This window comes from Physella acuta, unplaced genomic scaffold (assembly GCF_028476545.2).
Source record: "Physella acuta isolate Inbredline_101_S28 unplaced genomic scaffold, ASM2847654v3 ptg000641l, whole genome shotgun sequence".
Lineage (NCBI taxonomy): Eukaryota > Metazoa > Mollusca > Gastropoda > Physidae > Physella > Physella acuta.
Window position 1 is genome coordinate 116,676 of NW_026732160.1, and position 23,546 is coordinate 140,221.

Consider the following 23,546-nt stretch of genomic DNA (forward strand, 5'->3'; position numbering starts at 1 on the left):
GGTAAATAATAATAGCAGAATACCTGCGCACCACCAAAGCGACACTCATCTTGTCAAACAGGTTTGGGTAGCTGACTATTTTAAGCATTAGCGCGCTGCCGACTCCAGCGTTCGGTAAGCATCGGTTATTTCCGTCAATTTACTATTTTCTGATAGCCTTGGATGTTAGTGTCAAGTGTATGCCTAGTGAATTAGTTAAGAATGAGTCGATTGTGCTTTGTAGGGCAAGGAGAAAAATGCGTATCTTAATTAATACTTTTGAGTTAAGAATGATAATTGGATGAACTATTAGGCCAAGCTAGATCTTTTATTAGAAAATCTTACTTACGACCAAGCCAATATTATGGAAATCCACTTTAATTAGTAATTAGGTGTACGTAATATTTTTTCATTACTTGCATGTTTTAGGTATTATTCAATAACTATTTTTGTTTAAGAACCACAAATTGATGTTTTATATAAAATATATCATTGTAAAAGGAATGGTCTGTAGTTTCTATGATAAAAAGTAAAGTTCCCCTTCCAAATCTGACGGTCTATAGCGAAAGTGAAGTAGAGCTCACGTTTCTGTGACCTCGGCATTTGAATGGATAGTAAGGTCAGCACTATGCCCAGCCGACGTTGCCTTATTCTTATCAATAATCAGTGGCGGAACTAGAAAAAAAGGGCCACCCCGCAAAAAAAAAAAAAAAAAAAAAAAAGAAAAAAAAAAGAGGACTCGGCTTTCACAGTGGTTTCAAAACAAAGGGAAAAAGAATATACAAGAGCGTCTGGTGGTGTCTATAGAATAAAGATAATCCAACCGCAGCTGTTTTACAAAACAACCATCAAGTCAAAAATGCAAGAAAATTAATTATTTTTTAACTATAAAATTTTTCATTATGGTCAACTGCGGGCCCCTAAATGGCGTGCCCCCCCCCCCCGCATTGCGGGGTCTGGCGGCACTGTAGTTCCGCCCCTGTCAATAATTACCATAATCCCTCAGTTATACATCGTCACAATATGCCACCCGCGGTATACATGGTCACAATATACCACTCCCAGTTATGCATCGTCCCAATATCATCAATATACCGACCCAGTTACGCATCTTCACAATACATGTATACCCCCCCCCCATGATCTCACACAACAGCTTTACACCTCTATTCTAATTCGTATTTTAAAAATGAAATTGTCTTTCTATTAAATTGTCATTGATCAGGATCAACATTTACTACAACTTAAAATAAAATACGCTAAAACATTTTTAAAAAAAATTCAGTTCCACATTTGTATAAAATGCAAGACAGGGAATTCACATTTCTTGAACCATTAGATTACCACTACTCATAACTGAGTCCAACATTCCAGGGTAACAAAACAATTCGCAAAGGTTTCTCTCCCTTAGTCTGGGTGATACTGCCCCCTTAACGTCCGCGTCTCTGAATATATCTCATTATCTCATCTGGCTCAACTTCAGTGTCCTTCGGGACCCCTTCCTGGGCGATGAACTACGTCAACTGTGGTTTCGCCGAGGGTGTTTAACTTAATGTCTTCCCGCTCATAACGATTGCCATTGTCATGAAGTATGTCGGCTGTCAATCGACTTAAATTGCATTGTGTAGAATGATGTAGCTGATTCCTACACCGTGCAGTCGCGGTCCTTTGGCATTGAGCTCACGAAGTAGCAATGTAAATCGTGTGAGCGTGCGGGCAGAACACTCTTAGGCCATAGGCGGGCCACCTATGGCGTCGTTGCAGCACCCGGACCATCCTAACGACACAGCGCCTTGGAGAGGTGGGATGGCTTGTGTGCCCCAAATGACCCCAATTTCTATGCCGGTGGGATCCCCGTGCTCCTGGCAGGTTTAACCTTTGCCGGACAGATCTTCGTGGGTAGGGGCCAGACTAAATGCTGTCATAAATGCCGTCACGCTTTTTTAACGATCCTTACCTCCCCCCTCCCCTCCGTCACACATCGTCACGAAAAGCCAGACGAAGTGATGCCTGGAAGAAACTCTGCCATTAGTGTTTCATCCAGGATTTTTTCTCATGGGGGGAGGGGGGGGGGCACTGATAAAGGTATATGTATACTGCTTATAATACATTATAAAAATGGGCGCCGATTGCTAACTAACCATCTATAATAGTAAACTATAATTGGAATTAGACGTTCTTATCTAAGTAAAGATCTCTTCAAAATTATAGTTCAATTAATTTTTGTCACACTATAAAGCATTTCCTTAGATATCGATTTTTCTTTTTTTCTGTGGAATTGCATAAAACCAACTAAAATCACGCTATTTTTAGCGACTGTATGTCACTTCACCACTAGTCATACAATGTTTTAGGACTTCACCACTAGTCATACAATGTTTTAGGCCATTACAGTACAGCTAATACTTTCTTGCTAATAAGGTTTTAAGCAGATTTACTTCCCTTGATATCTAGAACAAGTTTTTCGCTTTATGACAATTCGACAATTCCCATCTTTATCAGCTGCGACGTAAGTGGGCTAGATATGCCATTGTTTACGCCCCCACGTTACGCTAAACAACTGACTGGTGTGGACTTTTAAAACAGAAAGTTGGAATTGACGCTTCACTTGTTTTGTAAAATATAAAGTCAAGTTGGAGGCATCTAGGGTTAAGAGGGTGATAAAAACTGACTACTGCAGTATCTGGATAAATTAGTGAATACATCATCGTTTTGTTCCGAAGTTTACAGTTGAAAAATTTAAGAAATATAATATTTGTAGGTCTATATAAGTGAGTACAAGTGTTACGTGTTAAATAGTGTTAGCGATTTTTTTTATCGAGGACTAACCTAAAACAACTTTTACTGTGTAGCCTAAAGTAATATTATTGATGTTGTATTTTCATACCCCAAAAAAAATAGGCAGAAAATGTCTATCCTAAAAGGCCGATTTTCTAAAATGTTTAATTTATTTAATTTTAATTCCATACATAACCTATAGTACCACGTCTAAAAAAATTAAATAACCCGACTCAAGTACAACAGTTACAGATCTAACTCTACAATTCCAACTATTTTTATTTTAAGCGTTCCTAACCATAATGTATTTTTTTTTTTGTTTTACCGCTTTTCTCTTTTCCCTTCCCACCCCACTTCCAAACTGTTCATTTAGGCGTACACTGAGCATACAGCCTTGAACTTTTTAAACTCTTAGATAAATGTCCTATCAAGCAGTTTCCACTTGACACACTTAAAATGACCTTAAAACTTAAATATATTTCATGTCTCGGTATCAATTTATTTTAATAGTAATCTAGTTTAACATGTCTGAAATATCTGTTGTTTGAATTCTGAATGTCATTTATTTGCTGAATTATCATGCTTTGAATTTTAACCGAGATTCGAGCAAATCAACACGATTTTGGAAAGAGACACAACCAGTTAATAATTAAATGTCAATAAAATACAGTGTTCCTTCCCCTACTTTGCTCATGTAGAATGAAAATTTTAAATAATAATTAAAATGCATGCTTATTTTTATTAACAAAATCATTAAGATGTAATAATCATATTTGTCTACAAATGTGTTCGTAATTTTATATCGATTTTCAATAACTTTGTCCAAAGTCCACAATAGATTCTCTACACACACACACACACACACACACACACACAGATTGTATTTGACAAAATGCCTTTACACAAACACACCCACACTAAACATTTGTGACAAGAGAGTTCTCTCCCATATTAGAGTTTTCGGAAATAGATGGCGAGTAATGTATGACGTGAAGTTGTAGAAATGATACAGTGATACAAACATAAACAATTACTGTGATCTGTACGAATGGAGTCTGAGATTGAAGCAGGAAAGGTGGCTTTCTCTAAAGGTGCACCTATTGGTTTAAAAATACAGCTACATTTATCAGTTACGTTGTACAGATTGCAATATGAAAAATAGACTAACTCTCTTACTCTGTCTGTTGTGACAGTCTGAGTCTGACACTACTCCGTACCGTCTAGTGGCGTCTAGCGTAGACAAAGTCTCAGTAGACTGAGTAGAGTCAGTCTCAGTAGACTGTCTAGAGTCTAGCTAGAACTACAGATCTGGAATCTAGATCTAGAACTGTAGAAGTCCAGATCTAGATCTAGAATCTAGATCTTGATATAGACTAGAGGGTAGAGTAATCTAGATTCTAAACTAGACTATTCTAAACTATCTAAACTTAAATATATAAAATATTATAAAAATAGTAAAAATAGGCCACTCTAAGAATTCCTTAGAATTGAATCTCTTTCGATTTTAGCTAGATTCTAGATAACTCTAGTCTAGACTCTAGAAGATAGATCTAGATCTAGCTAGATCTATACTCAAATCTATAGTATTCTATAGGCCTACTAATACTACTATTATGTTGGGGTTGTCGGTATCGGCCGAGATCGCAGTAAAAACATGACCCGAAATCTCCCATTACTTTCTGATACCGGGCGCACGAGATTTGGTTTTGCATACTAATAAGTTTTTAATTTATGGTAATTAAGTTTAAAAGGTCATTTCCTAATGTTAAATGAAAAGTAGAATGGTTTTCCAGTTGTTTTGATGGCTTAGCGATCTGATTGCATGCTGTCTCTGCTTTGGTCTTACCGCTGTATAAAGGTTAACTTCAAAAGTTTCCATTTAGATAATGAAAGTTTCCAAAGCAGATACATCCCATTTTTATAGAAATGATATTTATTTTTGGATATTTCGACTTTGACATTAGTAAATACTCATTTGAAAGTAGTCACCGTAAGTAGGTCACGTTGCCCCCATTGACGCCAATGTTATATTTCTTCATCCCGATCTGTCGGCTTTTAGTTTTGATACACTAACAACAGTATTCTTATGTAATGAATGTACAAACAAATCTCCTACTTGTTGTTTTAAAAATATTTTAATATACCTGTCTTTCATTTTTTCAACTCTGGTTCTAGTTTTGCTTGAAGTAAAATTTTGCAGAGTCAGACATAGGTTACCTGTCTGTTGCTAGAATACACTACACTAGCTATGTGCTAACTGTAATTTTAAGTATTCAAGTTCTACTTACCCTTACTTATAGTTATATTTATATGCTGAATATCAGAATTCATACACAATACACACATAAAAACATTGATCAGATAACTTCAGTTCACTTTTAACAAAATGGCTTAAAGATGGACTCTACTTCACCTGCCCAAAATAATAAGGCAATTATATGCACATTACAGTGTTCAAGTCATTTACTTTAGATTGCTAACTATGTTGTTCTTTCATTCACTGTAAAACATTGCTTTAGAAACATTTTCATATTTGCGCAGCACAGTTTTTTTGGGGTTATGGAAGAAAGCCAATACAAAAATATACTTCTGTATTATTTTTATTCATTTCAACAGCATACACAAGTTCTATATATCATTCTAGCTAAACTCTGCAAATATGAACAAAATACAAATGCAAGTAAAATAGCTATGCTCAATTTATTCAGGCATACCATGACTTGTCACAATTGGCCAATGCAAAAACAAGGGGATTCCACCCCTCACAAAAAAATCGCTAAAAAAAACTATTTGAGCTAGACAGAAAATCTTTTGTTTTGTTTTCATATAGTTGAGCTCTACAAGAATATGTAATTGTTATTTTTATCTGATGATTAGTGTTTTTTTACCAAAATCCCTAATTATGTACTATAGTATAAAAAAGTTAGGGCAGGCCAACTATCTAGATCTAGATCCTGGTCTAGATTCTAGATCTAAATAAAAGATATAAACTAAAAACTTAACATCACTAGGCTAACTATTAGATTCTACTAACTAGAATCTAGGGATGATATTTTGAGTCGTCCCTTTGAATCCCGGTCAGAACGTCACCCCATCGGCATAGTGGCCTTAAAATATAAACTTAAAATAATAATATAAACAATTTCATAAAAACCCAGGTACTTTTCATAGTGTCAGCTGCCAACCAACGTGCTTTCTAAGCAACCAATCAAATGCATGCTTTCTCAGTGGCTGATGGCATGTGACCTGTAAACTGGCTATTTAAGGCTTTTTTCTATTGTAACATTCAGTAATATTCTCATTAGGTGGCCCATATTATTATATTAATTAGCTAGTTAAAATTAATAATGAAGGCACAACACTATATGGCCTGACCCATTCAAATGAGATTATTTAATTTATTGTTTTGAGTTTAAATTCAACTCAATGCAACAAGCCTAATGGTTGGTTGAGGCTACTCTGTAGGCTTGTTCATAAGTTAAGTACCCATTACTGCTGGGTGATTTGAGGGAGATTCTACAGACTTGAGACCTAGATTAACTCTGGAGTTTCTTGCTTGCAGTTAAACTGATTAAACTTTTAAAATCTTAGTAGATTTTTTCTATTTTTCTAGTAAAAGGTTTTGTGAGTTTAAAACAAAAATAAAACAATGTTTAGTCTTATGTTTATGTAGGCTTTTTATTTGTCTGATGGTATTAATTTGTTGTATCTGCATCATTGCCACTTCTTTGGTCAGTTAAGCTAAATTTTCATAAATTATTTTGTGTTGTAGAAGAGCTCGAAGCAAAACTTCTCCAGCTTCAGAAGGAGAAAACAGACCTAGAGAATGACTTTGGATTAAAACGAGCAAAGTTTAGAGAACTTTTTTTGCAGAAAGAAGGTTTGTTGTTTTTAGCAGCATTTTCGTTTAAAATAATAATAAAAGTTGTAAAATAATGACCAACCTGCTAATTAGAAGAGTGTAGTGTATTAAAGTTTTTATGTCTACCCTTGTTTTTATAGCTACTAGCTAATAGTTAAAAAAACAGAAAGTTGCTTTGGCATAACATGCTTTAGGGTATCTTGTGAACATTTTTTTAAAGCTGAAAAACCTAAGTCATTCAAAAATATTCCCAGAAGAATTTAAGAACCTGATACTGATAGCATCGACAATATTCTCTTAAATAATGAAATAAGTCTTTAAAATGCTTTTGACACATAACATTTAGCAAATATCCTTTTAAAATATTAACAATTAATAGATCTTGTTTTTAGTATTAATTACATTAAAAGAAATAGTTTTGTTTTAATATTACAAAAAAAAAAGATTTCTAATCTAATTTAAGCATTGCACTAAGATATTTACATACTGTTAAAAAACAGATGAGCTGAAAAAAGAAAGGGAGAGATGTTTAGCTAGTGAGTTGAAGGTCAAGGCTATGGAAGAAGAGTTGTCCAGCATGAAAGATGATATGAACAAAGTGAGATGGGAGCTTGAGGGTGTAAGAACAGCTGCAGCCATGTCAGAGAGCAGTAAACAAGAGGAGATTTCTGGCATTATTGCAAACTACCAACAAGAACTTGCTAGTCTACAACAGTTATTAAAAGGTGAGATAGCCAAAAATAGTGAAGTAGAAAAGTTGAAAAAATGCAATTTCCAACTTATTTAAAAAAGCACCACATTTTAAGTTATATTTTAAAGTACTTCGTATTTAAATGCTAAAATATTAGCTCATTGCTTATGTTCAAATTTAAGAGAAATAGGTGTGAATACATTAAATTGGGATGGTTGCTCAGTGTTGATCAGCTACTGTTGGGCAGGGTTTCTTCTTCCAGACATTTTCTCCAGGAAGATTCTTGAAAGAAAAACTGATGTCAAGCATTGAAGTACTCATAACCTTGATGTCAGATCTGTATTAAATAGTGCGTTAATCTTGTCCACAGAGGCAGCTGAAACTGCATCAGATAATACAGCAGCTCGTTATGAGTCAGAGAGGAACAAACTTGTGTCATTGAATGAAAATTATGAAGAGGAAATACAAGAATTAAGAAACAAACTCAGTCAAGAAAGGTGTGTACAATCAGAGCTGATTTTATTTATAGTTATAATGTAAAGAAACTATTGGTAAAACAGCTTGGATTGTAAACATTATTTTTGTTCTATTTCAGAGAAGGGTTTCTGTCTACAGTAGCCAAATCAATCAAGCGTGTAGGGGCTGTAGGGTCGTTAAGTACAAGCATGGAGCATGAGAATTTGGAAGAAAGCATGAGAAAAGTAAATTACTTTTAATTTGGTTTGTAGGGGGATTATTATATTAAGTTTTTTAACACAGTCATAAGCATTTTTATAGTACTAACAAATATAACAATTTCTTACTTCTGGAGTAAACAAAATATCTTTAATTAAAATTGCGTTATTTGTTGCAGTTATTTATCATTGCCTAAGACTTTTTCATTTTATTTTTTTTTGTTTTTTTAATGCACAGGCCCAGGAAGATGCCCAAATTTTAAAGTCCGTAGTGGTTCCTCTTGAAACAGAAATCAAATCTCTGAAAGCCAAGCTAGAAGCTACAGAAACAAAATTAGCTGAAGCTCAGAAAAAATGTGCCCAGCATCAGGTGATGAAAATTTGACAAACAAAATGATAAATATTTTCCCTAGCAGCTTCAGCTAAAACAAAATTAATTTAGAAAATAAACTGAATATATCAGACACTTCACACAAAAAATATCTGTGCAACCTTACTTTTAGAATTAACACTCTGCAAGGAAATGGGACTACTCTTTTTAAATTTTTCACATTGTTATGACTTTTAATAACATTTTTGTACTTAAGAAACAATATCCACTGCATTATTTAAAAATTAATTTATGAGACCTTTTGTTACAGAATAGTCCAGACCGTGATAGGAAGTCCCCATCATTACCAGACCTTGATTCTGTTACTGATCTGACAGAAAAAGTAAATAATTTGTTTATCTTTAGTAGGATTTACATTTAAAGCTTTGAAATTTTATTCATTTTAGTTTACCTAGGATTTATTTGGCAATGAGGAAAATACTAATAAAACAAAACAAGCCTTGTTTATTATCCCACCATCCATTATAAATTAATGAGAAAATTTTTAGTTATGTATTATAACTTATTCAAGTATATATATTATAAATGTGTTTTTCCATTGTATTGAGAATGGAATCAAAATTTTACATGACTAGTTTCACTTGTTAAACCCAAATACCGATTAACCCATGTATATAACAATATAGGCTACTTATAACACTTGAAGCGAAAATCGATGCCAATAAATTGCTGTATACCTTAACAGGTTGAAAAATTATATAGTTATCTTAAAGCAGAGAAAGCTGCAAGAACTGATCTAGAAATGTATGTTGCTGTGCTGAGCACACAGAAAAATGTACTGCAGGATGAAGCAGATAAAGTCAACGCTGAGCTGAAAAATGGTAACACATTGTTGAACTGCCTGGTTATGTGCATGCATGAGGTTATTTTACTGTTAAATATATTTTGTAAAAAAAAAAACACAAGTATTATAAGAATATCACTTAAAGTTTTTTTTTGGAGAAAGACTTTAATTTTTTATGTATTTTTAAATTATCTAAACTTCATTCTAGTAAGGAGCTATTTTTTTTTTAGGTTTAATGGTCATATAGGGATATCATATTGAAATGAAATTATATAAAGGAAGCCATAGTTAAATGATTATTATATATTGTACAGTTTGCCTCCTTTTGGATGAAGAAAAACAAGCTCATGATTCACTGAAGCAAACTTGGCAGATGGCCAATGATCAGTTTCTTGAGTCACAGAGGCTTATGATGATGGATCTCAGGCGCATGGAAGGAGTTTTGACAACAGAGCAGCAACGCCAGATAGCAGGTGAGCACTGGTTACATGTTCATTTTTGTCTAGCTAGTGAATGAAGGCTCATTACATGCAAATTTTGGTCTAGACACATTTCAACTTTGTGTTGTAAGCTAAGTCATACACCTTAAAAATCAACTCAACCTTGCATGCCAGATGTTATTAGGTACATTGAAACATTATAGCATTCTTGTTTTTAACTTCAAAGTTCCAGAGAACACAGCATGCCCAAGCAAAATAGCATTTGGGGTTGTTGTTTGTTTCTGATTTAGTGTAGTAAATTTTGCAACTTTCTGGTACATGTTTTACAATTGATTTCTGAGAAATGTTATCTCCTTTTTCAATTATATCATTTTTTAAATGCTAGAAATGTTCTGTTAAGTATTTGATGGTAAAACCTATGTATTAAATAAACCATAATGATTAGGCTCATACTGAGTTAGACATTTAGAAATAATGTATTGTTGGTTAAATAAACTAGACATTAAAGTAAAAATATTTTGAGTGGCTTTTTTTTTTCAAATTAATAATATATCTTAGCTATTTCAAATAATTTTTTGTTTAAATAATTTTTTGTTAAAATCCAAGGGACTTCTGATTTAAAATATTTTCTGTCGAAAATATTTCTACATTTTCCTACAGCTCTTAGAATCCTGTTGCATGATGTGTCCTGTTGATTTGATTTGATCTCCAGATGAAGTAAAGGGCATTATTAATGAAAACTCTAATAGCCCTGCCAAAAATACCAATCAAAATAGTTCTAAAAAGGAAAAGAAATCAAAACTTAAGAACAAGTCGAATTTGGAAACTTTACCTCACCAAGGAGACAGTAAACCAGGCCACTTAGCTCATGAAACTAAACTCTCTGATAGACACAGTAAGAGAGACATTATCTCCACAGACCTGCTACCTATCACCACTTCCCTGCAATTGTCATGATGTATACAATGCTGTGTTGTTAACCCCCTACCACCCCAAATATTTTATCTAATACATCCTGACATTTACCCTTATAAATATGATCTCTCCCTTTTAATATTTGTAATGACTTAAGAGTTTCCTGCTCTTGCTTTTTAAATTTACAATTGTTTCAACTTTATTGTGAAAATTTTGTTTTGTTTTGATAACCCGTCAAATAAAAAATCATATGATTCAAGTTATTAAAATATACCCAAACTTTAAAATTTCATTTAGTTACATTATTTTCATTAATGTAAAAAAATAAACTACTGCAGCTATTTTTTTTCTGCTTATTTTACTCTAAAAATGTATCACATTTTTATAAAAATTACAATTTCACAGCCTACTTATAACTTAATATGTTTTTTTAAATTGATATCCATTTTGTCTGAGCTAATGATTTAGACTGCAAAAATTTAGACATAGTACCCAGATAACACCTTCAGCAGCACATTGAATTTTGGAAGACGTCACACAGATAAAAAAGAAAGGGTTCAAATGTTCTATTAACGTTGTTTTTCTATTGTTTGATGGTTATTTTATTATTTTTATACAGAGTTGCAGCAGAAGGATGAAGCCAGGGAAGCTCAAGAGAAGAAAGTAAGAGCATTGGAAGAGAAAAGAGAAAGGCAGGAGAAAGAGCAGGAGGAGAGAAGGAAATTGAGCCAGACAAGATTAGGTAAGATTCTAAATGAGTTACTTAAATAGTGGCTGTCTTCTTTTTGTTTCTTGTCGCTTTCAAGGATGCATCTAGACAGTGTTAGTTTATTTCATCAAACGGTTCTCAGAAATATTTTTCATCTTAGGCTATGGCATTCCAGCAACTTGAGATTTATTCTACTATCTAGTGCTGTTGGTGGGATGATGCTCTTTGGTTTTTAAAATGTATGCAGAATAAAGAAGAATGTATTATTCATGAAATAGTATATCAATTACAATGTACTTTTGTGCCTTAGACAGTTTTTAATAAAACTTAGGGAATTATTTTTAATTGTCAATAATGTAAAGAAAGGAAAAAATGTAATATTCAACCAATCCACTGAGAATTTTTAAGTAGAAGAAAAGTAAGCATTCTCAAGAAATAGAAGAGATTAAAAATAACTTAATTTCTTTTATTTTCTTATCTTTTTGTTTACAGAAGATGAGAAGAAAAAATCAGTAAGTAAAATTTATATAGTATTTTTAACAATTGGTTTGCTTAAAAAAAACAGTTATATTTACTCCTTATCTTTTGATTTGTTTCATGTTAAAACGTTGTAAGGCTAAATCTTAAACTGCTAAAAGTGTCATTGAATTAAAATAAATTGTTTTTCTAATGTTTACTATCCATATAAATATAAATATTTGGTAGATTACTTAATTTAAAAAGAAACATTTCCTTCCCATTTTTCTTCTATTACTATACAAAAACTAACATACTAAACCTAACAGGTTTTATGTGCCTGCTCTAAACTGTTATGAATTGCTGTGTAGGAGAGAGGCAGGGGAGATAACTCACCATTTGAAGTGGTGTATGGAGAAGCTTCTGAAGGTGCAAGTGGTTCACGAACATCCTCCAGTTCAGCAGTGGTTCATAGGTCAGCATCCAGCTCTGATATCTGTGATGGCTTTGGGCGGGATGATAATGATGATGATGCCATATTTCTAGACAGCGGTGTTCATGAAACCAGATCATTGAATGAAGCTGATGGTATTTTAAGTGAGTTTCTGTTTAATTGTTTTTGTTTCGTAGATGCTATTTCTTATTATTCAGCTTAAAACAAATACTTACATGGTTAAACAACATTTAGTTAATTTAAAAAAAAAAAAAATTATCAAAGTATTATTCTTTTCCTCCTGACTAAATGTTTTTACTGATTAGGGGGCAGTCAGGACAGTATAGAGGGCATGACAACCATTAGAATCAGCCCAGAGAAAATATTGAATCTCCCATCATTGACAGCCGCACAGCTGAAGGCAATCACTGGTAAGATGTGTTTTACTTAGATGTTTCACACCAGAAAGGTTTATAAAGTTTCTCTTTTCTCATGCAAAATATTTGTATTTTTAAAATGTATTTTTAATGTTTTTTAGACCCTACGCCAGAAACGGAAGCATACAAATCATTAGTGGCAGGGGTCAAATCGAAAGCAGGTGCCAGTAAACAGAATTTAGAAGGCAAAAGATTAGTTAGTGAAAAAGAATGGTCTCTTTTGCAAGAAGAGGTAAGAATCTGTATAGTATAACTTTAAATAGGTTTTCAACACAGTATCAAAGCAGAAAAATATTTTAAAAATAATTTTACCAACCAAGCTTAGTAAAAAAAATAAACCTAATGTACTTTGATGTTTCTTGTCATAGATGAAATCAGCCAGAGAGAAACTGGGTCGCCCCTGTAGCATGTGCTCAAACTACGAGGCCCAGCTTCAGACCGTCCAGGAGGAGTTGAAGATGGTCAAGACAGAAATGAAAAGAGTGGAGAGATCCCTGGCCACAGAACAACAGACCAACAAGAATTTATTAAAGTATCAAACAGAGCTGGAGGAGGCTTTAAAGAATGCAGCAGAAGATGCACAGTCACAGGTTGGGGTTTTTTTTTTTTTTTGTGTCCAAATATCTGATCACATGATTCTAGACCAGACCAAATGAATTTATAAACATGATCGCTTTACCTTAGTTCAGACCAAATTGCTAAATAAAGCTATTTATAATTGCTGTTTTTTTGTCCAAATATCTAACAGCATGATTCTAAAGTAGACCAAATGGCTGTTAACTTGATCACATGACCCTAGGTCAGACCAAATTACTTAATTTGTTTGACATTTAACTACATGAATAAATACGATCTCATGAATCCTGGTCAGAACATATAACTCAGTCTGTGTATGCACAGTTACAGATTGCATTTTAGATTCAAGTAACTGACTACATAATTCAAGATCATACCAAACAACTTCACAAACATGACCTATGACCCAAGGCTTTAACTGACTTATTTAACTCCCTTTTTGTTGTTTAATATTATCCCCTTAACTTGCAGATCTCACATCTAACCAGTAAGCTTGTGGACTGTGAGAAATATGTTAAGGATTTAAAAGATCAGTTTTCTGCCACACACTTGCAGCTTCAAGATCATTGTGTAAGTCTAGTTCAATAATCTCACATAACAAATGTTTTCTACAAGACACGTTCATATATTTTGTTAAAATGTATTATTTTCTCCAACAGAAAACATTAACAGAGGGTCGTCAAGAAGTGCAAAATGAGGTGGTTATCTTTTATTTCCTATAGAAAAATAAGACTCACTTTGAAATAATTTAAACCAGAATCAATAAATCTTCATGCTTGTCTCTCCAGCTTATAAAATTACAAGAAGAAAATGATAGTTTGGTGGATAAACATTCCAAGACAGCGCAACAGCTTCAAAATGAAGATATTAATTTACCAAACAATCTAGAGGTATAATGTTTAGAATTTTTAATGTTAAAATATGTAATGAGTTCTGATAGTTTCCTGTAGAAATGCATCTCTAATATGATAACAAATACATTTGACTTTCTGCATTCTACATTTTCTACATTTTAAATTTCTGCAAAAATTTTGCCTGTTTTATTATTTTACAAATCATTAAGTCAAATTTTTTCTTCTCATTTGTAGGAGATGCAGTTACTTCTGCTTAAGTACAGGGAGGAAATTATATCTGCCAAAGTAGCAAAAGAACACATAGAAGAGACATTGAAAAGTGAGATTGTATTTTTGAAGTCTCAAGTCATGGGTGAGCAGCAAGAAAAGACAACCCTGGAGGAAACACTCACTCAAGAGATTAGTGCTCTCCAGGCCAAAGTTGGTAAGAAATGTTTTGATTACAGGTCAATTCTTTTTCACTTTTGCCAGATTTAAAAAAACCACTTGTATATACATCATAAATCTAACGTGATCAAAATATCCTAATGCCATGATTGTGAAACAATTAAGAACTTGGTGCTAAAAGCACTCAAGTCACAACATTTTGAGACAGAGTTCAAAATTTTTAATTGGATATTTAACATAACATTTTTATTTTAGTTGTTTGTTTGAAAGAGGCACCTAATACTTCAGTGTTAATATTTGTACATAAGATAAAACTTAAGTAGAGAAATATCAATCATTGCTTGGTTTGATTAGTACTTTTAGCAACAGGCTGTTCAATTATTGTAAACCGTTTCTCACTAGTTGAACTTGAGTCTTTGAAGAAAGACTTGGAAAAGGAATCAACACTCAGGGCAGAAACAGAAACAAAGAACAGAGAGTCAGAATCTGCTCTTAAAACAATACAAGCCAAGACCAAGCAACTCATTACCAAAATGCAGGAGAGATTAGAAGAAATGGATAAGAGAAAAGTAAATAGTTTTAATTTATTGTGTTTTTTTTTTCATCTATCTTGGATAAATACAATCACTGCTAAGTGTTCTTTTTTTAAAAAGTATAAATGTTACTTTTAAATTTCTTCAAAATGATAATCAAGTTTTTTCTTTCTTTTTCCAAAAGTAAATTAGAATCAGAGAATTTTATTGTTTTGTATCTATCTTGAATAAATACAGTCACTGCTAAATCTTCTTTTTTAGAAAAATATCAATGTTACCTGTAAAATTCTTCAAAGATTATTAATTTAACTTTTTCTCCCTTTTTTCCAGAGTAAATTAGAATCAGAGAATCACACATTGAGGAGCAAAGTGCAGTCTTTACAGATAGACCTGGACAACAGTGAGGCAGTACAGAGGGACTTTGTAAAATTATCTCAATCTTTGCAGGTATGTTTTTCAATACAATTTAATGTTTGTTTTAAATTAGAATTGGCAAACGAGCTGGAAAAAGTTTTACATATTTTTTAATGAAATGATAAAATGTAGTGTATAGCTGTATTTTTTTTTATAATATAGTCATTTACGTGCATTAATTAAAAAAATATTTCAATAAATAAAACTTTTAATTTCAAATTTAATAAGGTAATTCATTAGTGTCAAAAATACATTAAAATAATTTTAAGACAATGTATAATTATAAAATTTTATACTGTTGACGTGTTTCTGATTGGTTATAGATACAACTGGAGAAAATCCGTCAAGCCGAGAATGAGGTGCGGTGGCAACACGAAGAAGATATTGATGATTGTAACAACTGTAGACAACCTTTTAGTGTCACAAAACGCAAGGTGAGATTTTGCTAGATTTACTGTTCCATTAGTTTAATGCCGGTTCTTAGTTGCTGTTTGAAGTTGCTGGGAGGAGGGGAGAGGCAGGGGGAGGGATTACAAAATTAATTTTTTTCAAAAACTAAATAAATAAAACCTGATAAAAATGTATATTATATCAGATGCTTTGACATATTTATATTGAAAATTTTAAAGATATAAAAATCAGTATTTTCCTTTTTATTTTTAAAGTAAGAATGCATAATTTAAAAAAAAAAAATTCCCATCATATAAATTCTATATTTCTACCTAAATAAGTTAATTTTAAATATTTATTTTTTAATATATTTTTATTTACTTTATTTACTAGCATCACTGTCGACATTGCGGTAGGATATTTTGTGCAGATTGTATCACAAAGTCAGTTAATTCTGGCCCACATTTTCGGCCAGCTAAAGTCTGTGATGTTTGCCACACTATCCTGGTCAAAGATGCCACACCGTATTTTAGCACCGATCCACCTGCCACACCTGATTAATTCCTGATAGTTATAGAATTTTTTTTTTTTTTTGAGCCATAGATAATGATGTACAAATGGTTTGATAAGTGGATTGTATTTTTGTTATTTATTTTGTTGGGAGAAAATCTTTTGTGATACCTAAACTTGAAAGCCATACAATTTTTTCTTCATAAGTATGGATTTGTAACTTCCTTTCTTTTTTTTTTGTTTAAAGGTATGTCTAAATGAAAGATTTTTTAAAAATAACATTTTCTTTTCCACAAATCATTTAGTTTCTTTCATTAACATTTAAAAAAAAAAAGAGAATAATCTTATTTTTAGATTTACTTTTTAAATTTATATTTGGCTGTCAGTTGTTGTTTTCCAGTTGCTTTTTTGTTTCCGTTCGGCTGTTATTCATTTACTATTATATTGTGGCAAGTAACTACTAAAAATGTTTGTATCATAGCTGTTTCTTAACTGATGTACAAAATTCAGCTTTTCGTTTAATTCAACCTTTCAATGTTCAAACTTAACTAGTGGACATGTTCTTGAATGGTTAAGTGCATTTGTATTTCACAATGCCATTTTAAAAAGTGCAATATTTACAAATTAGTGTATTATAGTTTGCTAACGACTAGTAACATCTGTATAAACTTGAGTGCTATCTATAAGCTACTTCCAAATTTTTCCCACTCTTCAGGGAACAGTTATTTAAGGCTTGGGACCAGAAAAGTTAGTGAAGAGGGATACACCTGTCTTTCTACCAGTTAATAATTTAGTTAGGTTACTTGACATTAATTGCTTGTGGGATCTCATTAAGAAATTTAACATTTACATGTAAAGACAAAAAGTTTGAGTATTTTTCAAAACAATGTTTTTAGTGATTGGATTTTTGTATACATTAAATAGTTGTACACTTATTTTAAAATCGTACACATGTTAATGTGGTATTAAATAATATGAAAGTGTTATGAATGTATACAGCACTTTTCAATAGTTCATGTGTAAATGATTGCTCATCTGAAGTTTGGCTTTTTAAATTATATGGCTTTGCTAGCCAGCTATGAGAAATGAATGAAGTATTAATATATATGTTTTTAATAGATTTGCAGTATTAATCTAAACATTCTTACAACTTTTTAAAGGTATTTTGTAGTAAGATTAAAAATGGTAAAAAAATTTTAGTTGTTTATTTTTGTTTTGGTATAAATTAGGTACTTTATTCCCTATCCAAGAAAAACTCATAATATTGCTGTGAAACTTAAGCCTTCAAAGCTGTAATTTTATGTACAAATTAGTTAAAAAAAGAAATTACAGATCTGATAATTACAATACATACTCTAATCTGGAGTTTTTTCTCCTGGACTAGGTTAACTCTCCATAATTATGTGTTATGGAGGGACTTTTTTTTTGTGCTGATAGAGATATTTGTAGCTTCATTGTTTATGAAAAATTCAACAGAAAATAATATTTTACTTTACCATCATGAAAATTCGCTGATATTAAATAAGCCAGTAAAAAATGTATTTAATAAATAATACCACCATTCACACCAGAAATAGCTCGGTTGATTAATGGTGTATTTTTTTAAAGAACCATTTTATTATCTGTCTTAAACATTTGTGTACATTATCTTTGACTTTTGTCCTTAGTTTTAACTATAATGTAATTCATAAATCCTCAAAAAGTTAATAATTTTACTCACTCAAGATTAAAAAAAAAAAGAGCATTTGAATGAATGGTTAACATTGTATGATACCTCTGTCAATGAGTATTTGATATTGCTTACATATCTCCTTTTGCTCTTAACTGGTTTTAAAAAATAGATTTTCTTAATTAGCTATCAAATATTTATACATTTTTTTATCGTGATAGTAACTGCTAATTATGTTTCTGTCTGAAAGCAATAAAGTAGTTCTACACAAATCTGTATGAATTTGTATTTTAGCATTGAATATTTAGTATTACTACTCGTTAAAATAGTTAGGCCTACTTAGATTAGGTTATGCATTTTAATTTTAGTATTTGTTCAAGCTTGTAACCATCTCTTTTAGATGAATGATTAAACAAGCTTCTTACAACCAAATCGTACTAATTGTAAACATTAAAATTCACATTTGCTTCTATTTAAAACTATCTAAAATTGTTACTATCTTGATTTGTATATCATGCATTGTCACTGATTAAAGGAATTCAACATGTAGTTTTATTTTTGTGAAGATTTTTTCATTTAAAAAAGGTCCATTAGCTCTTTTTTTTTTAAAACAGTAACAGGTTTATTAAAATTCCACTCATAATTGGAGATTTAAAACTGATATATGTTGAACCCATTCATCAAGGTTCAAAATCAAAGCTCAGAAGGAAACAGGTGACAGAAATAGAAATAAACAACCATCAAACATACTATCACACAAATGCAAAAGTGTAATAGCAAAATTTAATTTCTCATGCAGCAATAAATTAAAACAAATATTTATAGATGTCAAACTTAATTTTAAGTTCTTGTTTTTTTCTTCAAGGTTTTGCCCTCTCCTGAGAAAGCCTCAAAAGCTTTTTCCTCCTCTGCTTCTGAATTTCCATTTGTTGCTGGACGGACAGATCTTATGAAAGTTATTGTGCCACGTTTAAAATTGTAGTTAGGAATCCCCCTGAAAATTCCACAAGTCACTCAGTATTTGCATGAATGTAAAAATCACCTAATAATCTACAAAACAAGTAAGGTTTAATCCATATGAAAAATATAAATATTGCTACTACCTTCTTTGAGGCCCACATAATGCAGATCCGCTAGATGAAGCTTCTGTTCCTTTTTTCTTGCCATCCAGTCTGTTCCCTTGACCAGCAAATGGCTAAAAATTTAATTTTCAATAAAAGTATGAAAATAAATTTAAAAAAAAAACATGTTTGAAATTAAAATAGGCAAATAATTTTCAAAGGGAGATTAAAAACAAACCCTGAAGGACTGAATATCATCTGCTGTATCTGCCTCCATATCCTGAAACAAATTTTTTGAAACGTCACCCTTATAATCTTAGCTACACACGAAAATAATTTTAAAAAGTGATTTTTGAGGATTGGATCAAAGCAAAAAATTAAGTGTATTTTTCAACCACCGGTGTCTAAACACCAATCACGTGATCTAAATTATAACAATGACACCTAACCAAAAGAAAACTACCTAAATAATTATCGACACCAACTAAACAATACTTACAACACCATCTAAACTGTCCTGGACTTTAGGTTTCCACTCTGGTTCTTTGTAGCCTACTGGTGGTGCAAAATCAACCTAAGTGGTGACAGGACAATGTCATTATTTTTTAAAGGTAGCCATATATTGCAAGGCTTGTGGGACAGATATACTTTTAGCAAGATCTACAAGATTGTTGTGTTGCTATCAAGTTACTGTTGAGTTGACAGCAAACATTGCTTGAATGTTTAAATTTACAAAAAACAAACAACTGAGTAAAAAACACATTCTAAAATTATTTCTATGTATAGCATGTGCTTGATAAAATTGTTTATAAAAATACTTTATCTGAGGGCCAGAGTTATTTATTAAACACAATTAGACCAAAATATTGTGTCTTTAAAAAATGTTATTTATAAAATTGCAGAAATTACTTACCCGCATATCACACTCTATAATAGACACAGCCTTGCCGGGTTGGCTTTCTAGCACACATAATTCATATTCCTAGAGATATAAAAAAACTTACAACATAAGCAATATACTGATGAGCACCACCCACCTTGTTACATAAAATCCTGAAATTTAAGTTTTTATTAAAATTAGCTTATTTTTGTTTTAACCAATAAAATGTTAAATTTACCTTGTCATTATATTTTATGGCTATTACATCGCCCTGGGTGAGGCAAGCAAAGTTTCTGAGAGCATTTTCAAGACTGAATTAAAAATTAAAGAAAATTGTAATTTTGGTAATTTAAAAAATTAAATCTAAAAAAAAAATGGAAGCCAAGGAAAGTATTTAACAAAACAAACAAAAAATATCTTTGAAAGGATACACAGCTTTGGGGTTAGTGATGTCAAGGAAATCCACACTCTGAGGCTGAAACTTTGCATATGTAGCAACAGACAAGGAAACATTGTCTATCTGAATGAAATCTCCTTCATCAACACAAAGATTTCTCATCATCTAAAAAAAAATAAAAAAATAACACTGTTCTTACAAAACTTGGGCTAAATAGTCAAATCTAAAGGAGTTTACTTTTTTGGTAATTTAAAATACAAAACAAACTACAACTCAGATCTTAAATAAAAAAATTGTGGAGAAATGATGCAACATCTGCAGCGTTTTATTAACAAAACTTGCTCTTGCCAAAAAAAAACCTTATAAAACAATCAATAAATAAATAAAAATACAAAGCTATTCTCTAAGAAATTTGTTGAAGGAGATTATTTTAAACTTTAAAATTTACCCAATATGGAATGAATATCCGACCCTCATCAGCCACAAACTCAAGAACACCACAATGTGTTTCACGAAATGTGTTTGATTTCTTGTTTGTAAGTTTAAATAACATCGGATACTGGATGTTTAGGCGAGCTTAAAGAAGTAAAAAAAAAAAGCATGTAATTATTTGTCAACATTTGCTATGAAAAAATTTGCTTCTTAAAAATATTCTCTAAATACTGAGCTAAATGGGCATGAAACACTTTATTAAGGTTATGAAATAATGTAACAAATTTAAATACTGTAATTATTACTCTCAAGCCATAATTTACTTACTCAGTTTATCAAGCGCAGAGGGTGGCATTATAACTGTGAAAGAAAATTTTTGTTTTCACTAAATTAATTATAAACAGGAAGAAATGAACACAAAACAGAACTCAATGAAAAACAATCCTACTTTTCAAAATTGCATTGCATTATTACTTTGTTAAAATCTTTCAAAACCATAAAAAAATGTATTTATGTTTTTGCAGCTTCTTAATATACACAGGATCTATTTTTTTAAGCATTTAGTGTATTTAAAAAACTTCTGGTAATTTAGACCTGCAATGAATAAAGCCAAATGCTGTTGTCCCACTAACTAATATTTTCTAGTGGGTTTGTATAAAGCATATGCATTTAGATGAGAAATCTATAGCTAACTTGATTGTGCTATGTATTGTATAGCAATTTTTAAAGTATGCAGTTAAGTTACAAAATGATTACAATAATATGTAGTTATCAGTTGGAGTATAAAAGCTACCAAGTATTGCACTCAAAAGCTATTTAATATGACACGCCTCATATTGTGTGCAAACTGATATTTAAAATAAACCCCAACCCCTGCCTAAATTATTGAGAGTGTTTGATCAAGGCATTATTTAGGTCAGAAATTCCAGAGATCAAATTTTATTTGAGTATCCTGAGACAAAAGTTTACTAGTATTATATTTTATCTGTATATTTTTGGCATCATCCATAGCAAGCACTAGTCCACACCTCTTAGGGAGATGCACCTTCCAGGTTGGAAACTGCATAATGTGCTGGTAATAATAATTAGGATTTTGCAAGATGTAGTTGTCATGGATATAAGGCTGGTAAGTAGATCACCAACCAGTTCTACTGCTCAATAAAACCTGCATGAGCCATAGAACTGGTTGGTGACCTACTTACCAGCCCTACTGTTTGTAAGCATTACAATAGAATCAGAGTAACATCCCTTGCATTGGATAGTTTTAATTTATATTTATAAGTTGTCACTTTTCATATTAGATTAGTATTTTGTAGACTTATTACTTTAATACATTTTGATTAAGTATTTAGAGCTAAATTTTAACTTACTTTTTCCACCTCTCTCCACATCTTCTCTGTCTCCAAGCATAGTGACACTGTAACATTTGTATGTTTCTTGAAATGTCCTCCCTGCTGTGAAGTCTGGAAAGTTATTTCCAAAGCCAAACTGAAAATGTTTACAAATTAGAACTCTTAAGATTAAAACTTAGGATTTCAGGGAAAACTACTCAAATTTACAGATAGTTGCTGTTTATCTCAAATAATGCTGTTTAAAGTTAACTTCTGGCCTTTTTTTTAAAAATTAGACCGATAATTTTTAATAATGCTGTAACAGTGGGTTAACTGTTGGCTTAATTAAGGCAAGGATTGATGTTATGACCCAATTTATTTCAGTGTGTGGTTGGTAAGCTCAGTAAATTAGCTGCTGTCTCAATCATGTTATTATTACAATTTTTATTTTTAGGGAAATCTATTTTCTTCAAGATCATGAATTTTTGTGATTAGAATTACTTTATTATGGAGTGACATTTAATTTTCTATGTTTGACCAGTTTTACCCTTAGCAGTGTTATTAAACCTAGGGCTGGGGTACTTACTACTTAGTCATTTTGGTAATCTAGCAGAGGCTAGTAATGGGCCACAAAGTTCCATCATTATTAAGGCTTTAATAGAAGTATATTGTGGTATATTTGTGTCAAATATTATAGATAATTGAATAATAAACCAAAATCAATGATATAGGCCAGAAATTAACTTCAAACAGCAGTGTTTGTGAGCAATATTTGATATAAACAGCAGCCATTTGTAAAATAGAGTGGCTTCCCCTGAATCTCCCGCTATCAGTTTACCAAAAAAAAAAACCTAAACAAGATGGCTGCTGAAGTAAACGAGCTTTGTTGCACCTGATGAAAACATCGCTAGTCTTTATTTATTACTGAAAAGTTTTAACACTTGTTTAAAAACAGCTATATGAATGAAACTTTGAAACATTTTTGTAACTTTCAAAACATAAATGTTCCTTAAAATGTGAAATAATTACTAAAATTTAATGAGGCACCTTCTTTTCACATTACTAGCCTCGGCCAGTTTTACGTACCTAAGCCCTAAGGCGATAGATTACCATCATTTTAGCCTTTGTCTTTGTATGACTTAAAAACAGGTTAATACCGTTAGTTTAGTAAAAGATTAGTAGGCCCTTATTACTTCAGTCACATACAAAATAAAAAAATATACTTTTTAAAGAAAATTTTTAGTCATACACAACTACTTCGCCTTGCTACACAACACTACAATTTAAATTTTAAATTGAGGCAAGTCACAAGCAGAAAAACATGACAAAAAAATGAAAAAAATAAAAAAGTCCGATTTAAATAGAAACAGTTTTGATTTTATACTATTAAAATGCCAAAGTACCATCTTAAGGCCAGTTGATTTGGCTCCTTTCCTTCTGTATAGATCTAGATCTAGACCTAGAATCTAATGCTAAGCTGTTTTAAGTCTAGAAGATAACTGCAATGACGAAGAAAAAAATGAAAACATTTAGACCGGAAGTTTACTTATTTGATCACATTGC

General features: G+C 31.7%; 2 protein-coding genes across 3 annotated transcripts; one reads left to right on the plus strand and one right to left on the minus strand.

The window, feature by feature from the left end:
- The first annotated feature begins 3,713 nt into the window (after nucleotides 1–3,713).
- LOC131948350 (rab GTPase-binding effector protein 1) lies at nucleotides 3,714–18,571 on the plus strand. 2 transcript variants are annotated; one of them, XM_059309931.1, is made up of 24 exons: nucleotides 3,714–3,848; nucleotides 6,530–6,637; nucleotides 7,120–7,344; nucleotides 7,681–7,807; nucleotides 7,906–8,011; nucleotides 8,223–8,354; nucleotides 8,626–8,697; nucleotides 9,061–9,196; nucleotides 9,474–9,632; nucleotides 10,312–10,494; nucleotides 11,134–11,256; nucleotides 11,716–11,735; nucleotides 12,051–12,276; nucleotides 12,439–12,543; nucleotides 12,651–12,781; nucleotides 12,918–13,139; nucleotides 13,597–13,695; nucleotides 13,785–13,823; nucleotides 13,914–14,015; nucleotides 14,214–14,403; nucleotides 14,769–14,935; nucleotides 15,230–15,346; nucleotides 15,637–15,747; nucleotides 16,097–18,571. In XM_059309931.1, the coding sequence occupies exons 1-24, from the start codon at nucleotides 3,806–3,808 to the stop codon at nucleotides 16,262–16,264; spliced, it is 3,111 nt and encodes a 1,036-aa protein (XP_059165914.1). In that variant the 5' UTR covers nucleotides 3,714–3,805; the 3' UTR covers nucleotides 16,265–18,571. The 2 variants fall into 2 exon arrangements, with proteins under 2 accessions (XP_059165914.1, XP_059165915.1); XM_059309932.1 differs by lacking the exon at nucleotides 10,312–10,494.
- An 80-nt stretch (nucleotides 18,572–18,651) lies between these two features.
- On the minus strand, nucleotides 18,652–23,533 carry LOC131948351 (ubiquitin recognition factor in ER-associated degradation protein 1). Its single transcript, XM_059309933.1, has 11 exons — nucleotides 23,387–23,533; nucleotides 22,023–22,140; nucleotides 20,980–21,012; nucleotides 20,669–20,796; nucleotides 20,255–20,385; nucleotides 20,062–20,134; nucleotides 19,857–19,925; nucleotides 19,443–19,517; nucleotides 19,182–19,223; nucleotides 18,986–19,077; nucleotides 18,652–18,876 (listed from the first exon to the last, which is right to left on the minus strand). The coding sequence occupies exons 1-11, from the start codon at nucleotides 23,387–23,389 to the stop codon at nucleotides 18,723–18,725; spliced, it is 918 nt and encodes a 305-aa protein (XP_059165916.1). The 5' UTR covers nucleotides 23,390–23,533; the 3' UTR covers nucleotides 18,652–18,722.
- Between the last annotated feature and the right edge of the window lie 13 nt (nucleotides 23,534–23,546).

Bases quoted from the DNA above. Each gene is read 5' to 3' on its own strand.
- LOC131948350 (XM_059309931.1), top strand. From the start codon at position 3,806: ATGGAGTCTGAGATTGAAGCAGGAAAGGTGGCTTTCTCTAAAG. The intron at 13,824-13,913 runs GTGGTTATCTTT...TTGTCTCTCCAG, and splicing joins GTCAAGAAGTGCAAAATGAG to CTTATAAAATTACAAGAAGA. The intron at 14,936-15,229 runs GTAAATAGTTTT...CCTTTTTTCCAG, and splicing joins AAGAAATGGATAAGAGAAAA to AGTAAATTAGAATCAGAGAA.
- LOC131948351 (XM_059309933.1), bottom strand. The intron at 20,135-20,254 runs GTATCCTTTCAA...TTTTTAATTCAG, and splicing joins ATCACTAACCCCAAAGCTGT to TCTTGAAAATGCTCTCAGAA. The intron at 19,518-19,856 runs GTAAGTAATTTC...GTCACCACTTAG, and splicing joins TTATAGAGTGTGATATGCGG to GTTGATTTTGCACCACCAGT.